The sequence below is a fragment of the Betta splendens genome, chromosome 14 (genome assembly GCF_900634795.4).
Source record: "Betta splendens chromosome 14, fBetSpl5.4, whole genome shotgun sequence".
Taxonomy (NCBI): Eukaryota; Metazoa; Chordata; class Actinopteri; order Anabantiformes; family Osphronemidae; genus Betta; species Betta splendens.
This window is the reverse complement of record NC_040894.2, coordinates 2451166-2465999: the sequence shown is the minus strand read 5'-3', so window position 1 is coordinate 2465999 and position 14834 is coordinate 2451166. Positions and strand designations below refer to the sequence as shown.

The following is a 14834-nucleotide window of genomic DNA, read 5'->3' as shown; positions in this document are numbered from 1 at the left end:
GGTGCTGTCTCTGTGGCTGCTGCAGCTCTGCCTGGGGGGCTCTGTGTGGGCGGCTTGGGTCGCAACACCTGCCCTCCTGGAACTGAAGGTGTGTGGGCTCCCTGGCTGCCAGGATTCTTTCCTCTGCTTGCTGGATGGGCGTAGTGGCCGAGCCCCTCACGTCACCCTGGCTTCCACAAGTGGCATTGTTCATGCACCAACGTCTGCCTCACCCTTTGGGTGAATAATGTTAAGCTACAGCCTTACTAACCTTGTAGTGGGACACTTTCCAAATCCAACTGTAAGTATTATTGATACTTATCACTACCAATATCAATAATGTGTGAATATGGATATGTTGTTTGTCATGACTTTTATTAAGTAGTATGTATTGTGTGTAGTATGTATTATTATGTATGTATATGTTTGTATGAGTATGTGCACACACCCTAACACTATTATCGGTATTAGTAATAATCTCCAAGGTAAACCACAGTACAACAGTTGTTTAGTTATGAATGTGTTAGCCTAAGGTACATCCCTGCTTCTTATTTATTTTGCTCTGATTGTTTACTTAACAGATTTGCTTGGTTTCAGCAGCTGGTTGCACCCCTTAGCAACATTACATATTTTGGATTAACTAAATAAACCATTAAATAAACCATAAATCAAAAAGAGTATATATTATATACTCTTGTTAAAGCAAAGCTGTCCATCACAACATGGCATTCAGCGTAAGATATGCTGCTTGCTGGACAGAACAAAAGGTTCTTGGCTGTTCTGTCTTCAGTCTCTTTTTGTAGTGTTCACAGATTAACACTTTCCCATGGAGATGAGAAAAAAATCTAGGCAAACAAAAAGGGAAACTGTTTTTTGAGTTTGCAGGATCGCAGGAGATTAGAGGTTATGCCTTTGGCCCCCGTCTTCCTCTGTTTTTGTAGAGGAGGATGAGGCTGAGCTGCGTGACGTCTTCCACCGTCAGCAAGCTCCTCCGATGACCACCAGCGGATCCCACTTCTGACACTAGATTGTAGAGGCAAAAATGTTGGGAACTGATGAATCAATGCAAGAGTCAATCAAAGTTGTCTTTCTATGGTTTATTCTTGCAAGAAGAGAAGTACGCAGAAACAGTGCATTTACAGTGCAGTTGCCCTGCGAGAGTGTAATTATGAAATCTCTATCTCTGTGCCCCCCTTTATATCTGGATTGTTGCTAAGGAGTCAAAATAATATATTTTATCTGTACAAACAGTTTTATGGTCATTCACAAATCAGTGAAAAGGGTTACATACAAAACAGCGGGTTCATAGATTTGATCATTTTATGCTGAATGCAATGTTTTGTTCTGTCACAATAGAAAACACCTTCACAAAGATTACATTTCCATTACATAATGTAAACTCATTCATCAATCACTGCAAGAATAACCCCTTCACTTACACTTTCTGTTGGTGCATTACCCACAATGCACTGAGCTGAAAATCTGCATATAATGTTGATTGCTGTAATGTTTAATTTAAAACTCAAGAAATGCTGAAACATTAAAACAAATAGCTGAAAGTGGTTAGAGATATTAAAAGTATATATCTATATAATATGAAGCTCAAACAATGTTTGGTTCCTGTCTGCTGTTGGTCTCCCACGCAATATCTCCTTAATTTTAATGTGGCAAAAAAGTAATATTGATATTTTATTTATTTATTATTATTTATTTTATTGATTTTATATTTGAGCCGTATCTGTACTTGAAAGTGTGTGGGAGTAGCGTGCCAAAAAATGTACAGGAGGACCTTGCACTGCTGTGGCGCTGCAGTCCGACTCCTCTGCTCATGTGAGGAATGGACGGCCAAAGCTGCCATGAGAATCCCGTCTGAAGCCAGGGAAAGTCCAGGAGTGGGTCGAACACCCGCAAGCACTGCCGACCACACAAACAGGGACATCACCATAGAAGCCGTGGCAGGACTGTCAGTAGCTGCCATCAGCACGAGGGCCCAGATCAACAGCAACTGGCAGCATTAATCTGTCCAGCGGGAGAGACGCAACCAGCTCCACTACACAGCACCAAATATGTATTCCCAGTAGACACACAAAAGCAACTACAGGACACTGATGAGGGAGATACATGATGTAACAAACCGGTTTGCGTCCAAGCACAAAATGCCGCAGGCAGCACCACCGGAACAGAACCACAGAGCCATAGCAGGTGCAGCATGGCAGCAGAGATGTCTGTTTTCCCCTCATCCCGCTGACTTTTCACACAAAGTAAAAACTGTAACTCTCCTATTCAAAAAACTCTGTACAGACGTGTGTGTGCAGACAGGAACCAAACAATGCAACAGCTGTGCACTGTGGTGACTCTATTAAAACGGGTCAATCAATCAGAGGTGTGGGACATCAGTACCAGCACACTCCCACAGTCAGTCAGTAGACATTAAAAACGTCGCTGATCTCGCCCGTTTCCTGCAGACAACACCATACAGAAAACGGCTCCTGACGAATCACAGAATAGAACTATGAAAATAAAAATGTCACGCTACAGGCTGCTTCCTGTACGTCTTTCATTCGGTGCGCTGAGAGCAAACATGCAAGGTGAAGCAGCCACATTGCCTGCAGCAGAGCCAGACAAGCAGGGCCCAGCTCCCCAAAGCTGTGGCACGGACAATCTGCTACAGAGACACGTAGCTAACAAGCTTTTTTTCTAAACACAGTGAGAAACAGCGAATAATGTTGGCACCACACTCTCTCCCACCACCCGCCACCCTTGTACGCTTTCTTCTATAATATTGGGCTTCGCTACGAAATGAAGGGGGATGTGTCCAACAGTGCCAAGACGCTGGAGGCTCATAAAAATTAAGGGGCAATAATGAATGTGTTTCTTTATGCACTGTGCTGCAGGGATCACAATGGGGAACCCAAGCGCTGCTGTGCTCACGCAGGCTGCTGGAGAAGCAAACCTCACGGATCAAGAGCCAAACGCGGCGATCCGTGCAAAACGGAACCCAACGCGGAGGATCTATCTCACCGCCGACCTGCACCCGGTGAAGGGGGAGCACGGCGAAAGCGCAGCACCAGCCAGCTAGCTAGCTAACCTGGTAAGTACCCCGCACACACACTCTCCCAGATTGTTTCCCCCAGGACCGTTTGCACTCTGACAAGGTGGGGATCAAACAATCACTGAGCTTACTATAGGCTATATTGCCTCGAGAGGAGTGGTGACCAGTAACAGAGGTATGTCTTAAAGCTGTATCCATGCACCCTGACAATGGAAGGTCTAGTTCAAGTACACATGTAACTGGTGGGGTGGTCTCAGCAGACAAAGAGACACACAGCTTCACGTTCTTGGGTTTGGAAGCTACGTCCAGGGTGTACCAGGCAGAGACAGGTCATAAACTATTAGTCAGTCAAACAGAATGTCAGACACCTAAACCTGGTGTACGACAAACTTGATTGTTTGCATGAGTAAGTTCAGCGCTAAACATAAGAAGTCATACACTATTCACTGACTGCATAGAATAAGAAAAAAACAATTTTCAAAGTCACAGAACATCCTAGGACCATATAGTTTCGTTTAGTTAGACAATTGTCTCTCCAGTGTGAACACGCTGATGTGCTCGTAAATTACTTGTTTGAGAGAAGGCTTTTCCGCACTGTTCACATGAGTAAGGTTTCTCTCCAGTGTGAATACGTTGGTGTACATGAAAATTACTGAGCCAAGAGAACACTTTTCCACACAGTTCACATGAGTAGGGTTTCTCTCCAGTGTGAACACGTTGGTGTGCCCGTAAACTACTTTTTTGAGAGAAAGCTTTTCCACACTGTTCACATGAGTAAGGCTTTTCTCCAGTGTGAACACGTGTGTGTGCAAGAAATCTACTGCTGTGAGAAAACACTTTCCCACACTGTTCACAGGAATGAGGCTTTTCTCCAGTGTGAATACGTTGGTGTTCCTGTAACTCGCTGAGCTGAAAGTATGCTTTTCCACACTGTTGACATGAGTGAGATTTCTTTCCACTGTGAATACGTTGATGTTTCTGTAAATTACTGCTCCTCGAGAATGCTTTTCCACACTCTTCACATGAGTGAGGTTTCTCTCCAGTGTGAGCACGTTGGTGTGCCCGTAAACTACTTTTTTGAGAGAAAGCTTTTCCACACTCTTCACATGAGTGAGGTTTCTCTCCAGTGTGAACACGTTTGTGTGCAAGTAATGTACTGCTTTTAAAAAACGCTTTTCCACACTGTTCACATGAATGGCGTTTCTCTCCAGTGTGAAGACGTTTGTGTGCCCGTAACTGACTGAGCTGAAAAAATGTTTTTCCACATTGTTCACATGAATGAGGTTTCTCTCCAGTGTGAACAAGTTTGTGTGCCTGTAAATTTGTGCGCCGACTGAACACTTTTCCACACTGTTCACATGAATGGGGCTTCTCTCCAGTGTGAAACCGTTGGTGTGCACGTAAACTACTGCTGTGAGAGAAAGCTTTCCCACAATGTTCACATGAGTAAGGTTTCTCTCCAGTGTGAACGCGTTGGTGTACCAGTAAATCGCTGAGGCGAGAGAACGCTTTTCCACACTGTTCACAGGAGTGCCGTTTCTCTCCAGTGCGACCACAACAGTAGATTCTTAAATCCTTTGACCTGTAGAAAGCTACACCACATTGGATGCAGGTGTGTGGTTCTTCTCCAGTATAAATTTGATGATGGGTCCCTAAGTTATGTTTTGCAGAGAAAGTTTTGCCACACTGGTCACAGCCATATGGTTTCTCTCCAGAGTGAACCTTTTGATGATTCTTTAGCTCCGATGTTTCGGCGAGGGCCTGGCTACATTGCTGACAGAGACACAGCCCTGAAGCTCTTCTTCCTTTGTGTTCCTAAAGTGTTAGATACAGAAAAGGAAAGTATTAGGAGACAGTGCAATAGAAAGCATCCTAACCAGTAACTTAACACTCTGGCAAGGGAAATGCACTGATTTTGAGTGAGTGATGAAAATCACCCAACATTTTAGATCATATTTTCAAGTTTATGATATAATTATATTAAAATGAGTATATCTCTGCAACCACAAGGGTTATTGGGATGCATTTAATGTCATAATGTAGGGGACACTTGTGAGATGTGATATTATGTGTATAAAATTAGTGAGTGTTACTGATGAAATGTTACAAATAAAACTACTTCTCTTCCGTATGGTGGGAGTTCGTGGAAGCAAGTCATTTGAGTCTGAAGCTGAATCACTGTAGTATTTTGACTCTGAAGTATCCCTTAAATGCAATACACACTGGTTGATGTCAGCAAAAATCACCCACCTAAAACAGCAGAGGGAGACCTTAGCATACTACATTGAATGTAGCATGTGGGAGAAGTATACAACAAAGGCAAAGCAAGCTAATAAATGTGTGGTTAGATAAGTGGTTAGCTACAAACTGCAGGGCAATTAGTGCTGTCGGAGATGTCGGTCTAAGGAACGTTAATAGAATCGCTGCAAATTACAGCACTTGTGAGCCTCCCTCATGAATGTAACAGCAGAATTAAAAAATGACGACATGGTTTTTAGTGGTTGTCACTGCTGCCTCAGAGCAAGAAGGAGCCCAGGAGTCTCTGTGTTTACATGTTCTCTCGAGTCTTCGTGGGGTATCTCCCACAGTCAGGTTGACTGGAGCTGCTGCAGATCTTTACGTTGGAACAAAACTCTATGCTTGTTTATTTATGTTTTGTATATTTAAGTTTTATTATTCAAACATTTCGAGATTTAAAGAGTCAAAATAAAAATGTAGTTTTAAAAAACCCTGATAAGGGATTTCTAATAAGCAAATCATCAAATAATATTTTACATTTTTAATCAGATTAATTGAAAAATAATCAACAGATTAATTAATTACCAAAATAACCGTTAGATGCAGCCTTGATTAAAATATAACATGTTTCAGTGGGTGTCACAAGAGTCTCTGGAGTTTACATGTTCTTACTTGGAACTTGCTGCAGCTGCAACTGCTTCAACTGAACAAAACTATTAAAAAGTTTGCTTTTTTATATATAAGATTGAATATATATTACACTTTTACCCTCCTAAGGGATATTAATCAAATTTTCTCATAAAGAAAAGAATCACTGGGAAACTACTCTGGCCCTCGGGGACTTTTGCCTCCGGTTACGTGTGGATTCCTGGTTTCCCGTGGGTCTGGAGCCTCTGTCCATCAAGGATGCAGAGGATCTATTCATATTTTGGACTATGATAACAGGGCTACTCATGCTTGGCCTTGGCAGTGCCCTGCTTTATCGTAAGATTGGAAAATCTGCAGCCGGCTTATTGGCGTGTCCACCGGCCGTGAAGCTACAAACCCTGGTGGGGCCAAGGTTACTCAGCTGACGGAATTACAAGAGGACGGCCTGGTTTGATGAACTGACAAGTAACATCTCAGCTCGTTCGCAGGAATTGCATCAGAGGATGACCCGGATGGAGGGACGGACTAGTAAGATCTCAGCCCGTTCAGAGGAAGAGAAGAGACTGAGGCATAACATCTGCAGACAGACTGAACACTTGGTGAATATGGTGACAGCCTTCTCTGACAGGATGAGATGTCGCGGGGACCCACTGGACCCACAAGAGGCCATGAAGCCCTGAGTTCTGACCGATTGGACTATTGATCTGGACATATTAGTCATGGATCGCTAAAATACTATTAGAATTGGCTGTGTATTATTCTGTGCCTTCTCCCCCACCCCTCCCTTCCCGGGTCCAATCTACTGTTGGACTGGCTTGTAAACATCTTGGTCGGCCTCAATAAAGCAATAAAGCTCTTTCTGATTCTGATAATTAGCGAAACATTTTTTTTATCTGATTCGCCCATTAATGGAAAAAATAATTGGACAATTGATTACCAAAAGAATCGTTAGATACGGCCCTAACTGTTACCTCATCTTGGTTCATCAGATCACATAACCAAACTAATGATTCCTGCAAAAACTCCTATGAAGAGAGACCAACAGATAACGAACAGTGAAAACATGAGTGGAGAGAGCATCGCATCAGCTACAGAACAATTCCGAGAACAGACTGGAGTGTGTTTGAACACTAGGACCTAGAGGAGCACACACGACATCTGTGCTCTCACACACTTCAGTGTTGATTATGTAACAGTGAATAGTAGAAAAGGTTCTTTTAGAGGAGACTGAAGACTTCAGCAACATCACACAGTAGGTGGGGCAGCACCTAAATCACTATAAACCCAGCAACACAGAGCAACTGAACCCGTTCCTCTCACGTTTTGCTGCACTCATGGCAGTAAAGCTGATACTAAATCGTCTCATCAAGCCTGAAGCCGCCCACAATTGTACCACAGTCAGAGAAAGACCAGCAGCATCAGTCTCAACATGTACTGACCAGTTGCTTTGGATGTTAGTTATAATGAAATGTCCTGTCCTGCCTCACTTCCTGTTCACTAACAGATGGACAGCAGACATTCTCGCTACGCCTTCAATGCCACCATGTAGCCAGTGGAAGTGCAGTTATGCTCTGCTGTGCTTTACCAGCTCCGGCATCAAAACAACACTAACGGGCAGACTGATAAATTAAAGTCCTCTCCTGCACAGAGCACAAGGAGGGTCATTACCTCCAAAGATCTCTACACTTCACACCGTGTCATTACAGCAGCAGCATGTTAGGTTCTGCACGCAGGCAGAACACGGCATGTTCAAGGTTGTGCCCTTTCAGGGCATTGAGACTTAGGACCAGTCTTAAACAGTACAACAGAACTAATCAATGCAAACAAAACACCCCGATTTAACCGGCTGCCTTTTCTAGTGGAACAACAACATACACAACATTATTGTAACAACAAATTTTATACTTACTAACATTTATTTATATCTTGCTCAGTGGTATTGAGTATTTTGTCACTTTTTATTGTCAAATCTACATTTGTGCAATGACAACAACTATATCTCAGTCTAACACACACATGATCATTTTTCTATTTTTTACATGATGCTTTTATCCTGCACAGAATTAAGTACACTACGTGACTGAGCTGTAATGATGTTTAGATTTCCGCTGTTCTGTCACAGAACATCCACATATTTGCATTAGTGTCGCTATGATCAGCTTTTAGCGGTGAATTAGCACCGACCTGTTGATCGGCGTGGTCGGGGTCCTGCTGCTCCTGCTTTATTCCGCTAATGGACCGGTCCTGTTCGCCTAATCTCGAGTCCTGCTCTTCCTCCTTTATTCCGCTAATGCACCGGTCATGCTCGGTTAAATTCTGGTCCTGTTCGGTTAAACTCGGGTCGTGCTGTTCCTCCTTTTATAACGCTAATGGACCGGACCTGTTCGGTTAAACTCGGGTCCTGTTGCTCCATCTTTATTCCGTTGATGGACCGGTCCTGCTGCTCCTGCTTTATTCCGCTAATGGACCGGTCCTGTTCGCCTAATCTCGAGTCCTGCTCTTCCTCCTTTATTCCGCTAATGCACCGGTCATGCTCGGTTAAATTCTGGTCCTGTTCGGTTAAACTCGGGTCGTGCTGTTCCTCCTTTATAACGCTAATGGACCGGACCTGTTCGGTTAAACTCGGGTCCTGTTGCTCCATCTTTATTCCGTTGATGGACCGGTCCTGCTGCTCCTGCTTTATTCCGCTAATGGACCGGTCCTGTTCGCCTAATCTCGAGTCCTGCTCTTCCTCCTTTATTCCGCTAATGGACCGGTCATGCTCGGTTAAATTCGGGTCCTGTTCGGTTAAACTCGGGTCGTGCTGTTCCTCCTTTATAACGCTAATGGACCGGTCCTGCTCAGTTAAACTCGGGTCCTGTTGCTCCATTTTTATTCTGCTAATGGACCGGTCCTGCTGCTCCATCTTTAATCCGCTAATGTACCGGTCCTGTTCGGTTAAACTCGGGTCCTGCTGCTCCATTTGGTCTAGATGAACGTCCACCTCCTCTTCTTTTATTTCGAGTTTGTACTGATCCATTTTGATCCTGGTTGCTAAAGCAGCTCTCTGCTCTGGCTATGGTCTCTACGATGGCGGAACAAAGACACTAGATCTCACAGGGTCCCGCCAAGTCTTTATCTTCTTCGGTGGTGTTCTTTTTCTTCTTTGTTAGTGTTTTTTGGCGGCTTTCATGTTTAAGTTGCACTACCGCCACCTACCGTGTTCTACATCGCTCCCACCCTCAAACCCAGCAATGTTGCCAGATGTACGAAAACTATCGTATTTATATGAAAAAAACGATCGTATTTATACGATAGTTTTGTGGTCTGCACGGTCTAGGATATCGTAGAGCCAATATACGATAGTCATGACACTCCTGCTTGTGTTTGTCTTGATTTCGTTTTGATTGACGCGCACATCACTAGAAACGGTAATCGCGTGTAGCTGATTGGCTCTTCCCCTCTGTCAATCACGTCAGAAGCGCTGCTGATTGGTTCGATGATCTGCTCGTCTTTGTTTGCACAGTTGCGCCGTTCATAGCATCGTGACAAGAGCGAAAATAAGAAAACGCGAGTTTGGAACCAAAGTAAACTAGTAAAAGAAAAGACTTCGGTGGTGCAGTGAGCAAAGCAAGCAGCTTTATCGGCCTGTCTGTGAGTTGGACGCTACGCTTTAGGGACGGATTCAACCTGTTGAATGAGACCGAATCCTTTTGCCGCTGCTGCGGTGTTCAAGGTGTGTCAGACATTACAGTGCAAAAGAAACACAACCTATTTGATTTCTGTAGCTTATGTGCAAATAATATATGTTTGTTATTAAATGCACTGCTTTATAAAGGTGCTTTTATTTCATACAATAGTTTGGGTCAAAATACGATCATTTTAAAGCGACGGTACCATATTTCTTTGGTTCCCATCTGGCAACACTGGCTGTTAAGCTCCTGTATGCATTTTGTATTCACCACTTATACAACTAAAAATACGTAATGTGTACTAATCTGTTAATGTACTATGTAAAAACCACAGCAATTTTAACCTTTCCATGTTGCTGCCACTGGGCACGCGAGCATTTCGGTTTCTCTGCAAAATAGAATGCAAGATCAAAGCAAACATCAGTGACCAAGAAAGACAGAAAGTGAGATGTGGTCAGTCGGTGCTAAACTAATGTATCAAAACACTGAAGACTGAAATAAATCTGCTTTCAGTTTACCAATCAATTCATGTTTGACATTTGCTTGAACTGCCTTTTAAACCTTTTGCCTTTTTAAACTTTAAACAACTTAACTGAGTTGTATAAAATTCTAAAAAGGCTCCTTGAGTCTGTTAAAGCCAGTAATTCCCCACACAGAGATGTAGAAACTTATAATTACCTTAAAACTTAAAATCACATGTACAGTACGGTTACAAGCACAATATAGACTGTTGGCGCAATGGCTGTCTTGTGTATAGACTTAAGATAACATTGCATCAGACCTGAGTCTTGTGTTCGTCTTTTATAAACATTAAACAGCAATGTTTGTTTACAGTTTATTGAAACAGCAATTTTAAAAGAGGCTAATTTGTTTACAATTTTACTTAATAGTAACTTCAAAGCAAAGTTAGGGTAAAAGTACAGAACATGAAATTTCCTTCAAAACAGGAAATAACACACTGTAAAGCTTTAGAAGTGAATACATGAACAGTGCAACTGATGGTATAAGCTAAGATTCCTAACGCTACCTTTTTAAAGGTCCCAGCACTTGCAAAATTCACTTTTGGGGTATTCTGATATATTTCTGACTCTGGTTAATGTTAACACAGTTCAGTTACAAATGTTCTATTAGATTAAATCTATTATGAGCAATATGTTTCTTCTGCACATTGCTACTTTGTGTTGGATCTTCTTTCCGTAGCAGACTTCACTCTAACATCAGAGTAGACTATTTCATTTTCACCATTATCTGAAAAAGGTAACGACAGATTTAAAAAAATCAAACGGCAAAATGAAAAGAATGAGTTTGTCTTACCTTCATCAGCCACAGGTCTTGGAGTCTTATGTAAGTGTCTTACATAAAGAAACAGAGCCAAAAGCAGAAGCAAAGTGCATACGCTGGCTACCACAGCGACAGTTACAGTCACAAAAGGAGAGTGAATGGAACCTACAGAACACAGTAACACACAGTAAATATGGAAACTATCAAGATTTTTCAGTTTTTATTATAGAAAATTATTGTAATAGACATGCACTTCAATTAAAGTGATTAGATAAGTTTACCTTTACAGCTCCTGAGCTGGATAACAGTTTGTTCTCTGCTTCTCTGATTGTTGTTTTAAATCTAGTTAGTATGGGGGGAAAGGCAACTTACAGAATATCTTCATGAATTCAGCCAGTTTTACTTTTTGTCTCCAAATGATCTACCATGTAGACCAACAAACTAAAGCTCAGTATTTATTTACATGATAGAATATGTATATACACTTATTTTCTTACAGTTGTGTAACTGAATTGATCTGAATTAATGATATGTACAGTATTTGATTTTTACCTACCTTGTACATTTAGATGAACAGTGACTTTGTTCTGCAAAGTTCCAATATTTTCCAGAGTGGCTCTTTGTTGCTTTACCGAGGTTGATGGTTCCACTGTTGGTGATTTTGGGCACAACCTGGCTGTGTGATTGTGCATACTCCCCTTTCAGAGTGACCAAGCGGTTTTTGACTTTAAAAATCAGATATTTGTCATTTTTCTTCACTGTTATCTCTGTATTAGTGGCATTTGCTGTATTTGCTAGAGAAAAACACAGTGTCTGCCCTTCTGCTGCAGTATACAGGCGTCCTTCCTTAGCGTCAGAGAACACGCATTCAGTAGATGCTGAAAACAATAAGCCAGTTGTCCTATTAGTTTGTATTTGAACTTGATACTTGTACGTGACAGAGTTGTTTATATTTAAGAATTTTAAACATGTATTGGGTACCTTTTGCCAGAGCTGTTGTAGCCACAATGATAATCACATAGATGGAAGTCATTGTTTGCCTGAGATACTGTAATACAAAAAGGTTATGTGAATGTATATAACTATATGAAATAGCTTAATCTAAATACTTAGTCTGCCCTCATAATAAAAATTGTCTGAAAACGAATAAATTACAAAAAATTGTAAGATGCAACTCACCAGATTCACAATTACTGTTGAGTTACGCCTTCTTGTCTTTATCAGTGACACCTGTCAGTGTTCCACTGACAGTAGAAGGAAGTGGTTATTGTCTTGCCCACAATGTTGCAATAGTCTTTAAAAGATACATGTTGCACTGGGTTAAAACTGGATGATTCAACTGTACTCTTGGTTGTGTTGAGCTATTGTCTTTGCAGAACAAATGAATTTAGGATGCATTGACATAAACCACATTAAATAAAACAAATTAAAAAAATTAAATTATTTGACCTTTGTTTACCATAAAGCCAAACGTTTTATTCAAAAATCATTTACCATAACAGTTAGAAAGGTCATGAACATCTTTTATCCCAAAAACGTGAGATTATTGTTTGTGAGATAATAATAATAATAATAATAATAATAATAATAATAATAATAATAATAATAATAATAATAATAATAATAATAATAATAATGTTAGTAACTGCACATGTATTTATGTAAAGTGTATGTTCTCTTTTGCATTTCGGTTTCACCCAAATATTTAAAAATTTGAATACTTATTAGTCGAACAGCTTCTGTTATGTTCTATAAATATGGCTGGATGTCTGACCTCTACTCTCCGCGCGCAATTGTTTCGGTGCTCTATGTGACATCGTGATTTTGCGCCATTCCCTTCTCCGCTCCGGACGCGTTCACGCATGTTTTTTCTGAGGTCTTGGAGCGGCACCGCCTCCCCAGCAGGTGGCGCCATAGGATGAATTTAGGATGCATTGAGTTGGCCATTAACTGACTGGCATAAACTACATTAGAAAAAATGAATTCTTTGACCTTTGTTTACTGTATAGCCAAACGTTTAATGCAAAATCATTTAACATTACAGTTAGAAAGTGTCATGAACATCTTTTATCTCACAGACGTGTAACAAATGTGAAACATTTTAATACTTTTAGTAACTGCACATGTATTTATGTATGTAAGTGTATGTTCTCATTTGCATTTGTGTTGCACCCAAATATTCAGTTATCAGAATATTCATTAGTTGGACAGGTTCTATTATGTTCTATAAACATGGCTGGATGTCTGCCCTCTACTCTCCATCTCCCTCGTTTACGCACGTTTTTTTCTTGGTCTTGGAGCGGCACCGCCTCTCCAGCAGGTGGCGCCATAGGCGACCGCCTAGTTCTGCCTGAGTCCTGCCTTGTGTTCTTTGTTGAGGAGTTCACGTGGCCCCTAAAGACGGAGCTTTAGGGGCTGTTTTTGAGTTTGGTTTTGTGTTCTAAACATGCAGAGAACTTATGTTTGCTTATTGTTTGTGTTAATTACTTATCCTACAGTAGCAGTGAGTTTATGTATTTACTGAATGATTATTGACTTTTACTTCCTGTGTTGGGCCGTGCATTTATGATCTTCCTCTCTACCTTTTGACATGTTGAGCGGTTGCGGCCAAGGAGACGTGAAAGGTTTGTGTGAACAGTATTTTAGTAGCGCAACGTGGTCGCACCTGTGCCGCATGCGCTGGGGCCGTAGCGGCCCGTGTTCCTCCGCTCAGTGTGAGCGTGTTTAACCCAAACTCTGAGAGCAGTAGTTCCCTGCTCGCTGTGGGCGTAAAGCAACGTTCCTCCAATAGTTATAAACAGCCATTATTCAAGTGTGTGTGTGTGTGTGTGTGTGTGTGTGTGTGTGTGTGTGTGTGTGTGTGTGTGTGTGTGTGTGTGTGATGGTAATATGTTTGTTTAATGTTAGTAATTAAGTAACTAAAGTAACTTATGAACACAGTTAGGACTAGTGCAAATGTCAATCATGAATTCATGGATAAAAGCATGGATTTATTTAAGTTTAAGTAAGTCTCTAAAACTAGTAGTGTGAAGCTGTATGAAACCCCCAGAAAGGAACACCTCAGGTCTGTAGAAGCCAGTAAACCCACCACATTAAGATGTGTAAACTTCTAATAAACTTAAAAACACATAATAACATGTACTACACAATTAGTGGCACGATATAGACTGTTGTTGACTTCCTTGTGTGCAGACTTAAAATAGTGCTGCATCACAAACAGAGAGAGTTGTCTGTGGCTCACAGATGCATGTATGAAGGTCACTGGCCAAGAAGTTAAGAAATGTATATACAGTGTTTAAGAAATTTGTCTTTTATAAACACTAAACAGCAATGCGAGTTAACAGACTATTTATTGAAAGTATTAATGGATGTTTCAAACAGCAGTTGTAAAATCGACTATTGTTTACAATGTGTCCATCAACTAGTAAGGGAGCTCTATCTTGAGTTCTATCAGTATATGAAACCTGTACAAACTTTAACAGATGGAAATTACAGGAATAACACAAATACAAACTGTGAAGCTTTAGCAGTGAATACATGAACAATAAACCTGTAATGTTTCCTAAAACAACATTTTCAGCCACTTCCTGCTTCTTCTGAAAGTTCCTTTCAGGTGAAAAAGTAATGCCCCCCCTTGTACTGTGGGTAAAATCCAAGTAAAGACAGTCAGTAAACAGCAAAGAAGAACAAATTTGACTTTTATTATACATTTGTGCTACCGTAAGGTCTGAACTACTTTATTTCCATGTTTACTTTGTTCTCTCTCCTAAGAGATTGTGTCATGACTCATATAATCATAAATTTTGATGTCCGTTCTATTAATATGTTTGTATTTACATAGAGAGAATACACAATATTCAGCACACAATAAAGCATAGGTTATCAAATTTAATTGTAAAAGCAATATTTTTAAACCCTGCCCGACTCATCGATCTATTTATACTGGGTTACAAATGTTCTGTCTC

At 41.0% G+C, this 14834-nt stretch overlaps 1 protein-coding gene across 1 annotated transcript; it reads right to left on the bottom strand.

The window, feature by feature from the left end:
* Positions 1–1061: 1061 nt before the first annotated feature.
* Positions 1062–8936, bottom strand: LOC114869912 (zinc finger protein 260-like). The gene is made up of 3 exons (XM_041073838.1): positions 8526–8936; positions 8102–8272; positions 1062–4846 (listed from the first exon to the last, which is right to left on the bottom strand). The coding sequence occupies exons 1-3, from the start codon at positions 8934–8936 to the stop codon at positions 3551–3553; spliced, it is 1878 nt and encodes a 625-aa protein (XP_040929772.1). The 3' UTR covers positions 1062–3550.
* Positions 8937–14834: the final 5898 nt, after the last annotated feature.

Bases quoted from the DNA above. Each gene is read 5' to 3' on its own strand.
- LOC114869912 (XM_041073838.1), bottom strand. From the start codon at position 8,936: ATGGATCAGTACAAACTCGAAATAAAAGAAGAGGAGGTGGACGTTCAT. The intron at 8,273-8,525 runs GTCCGGTCCATT...GCGTTATAAAAG, and splicing joins ACCCGAGTTTAACCGAACAG to GAGGAACAGCACGACCCGAG. The intron at 4,847-8,101 runs GTCGGTGCTAAT...CTAACACTTTAG, and splicing joins CCGACCACGCCGATCAACAG to GAACACAAAGGAAGAAGAGC.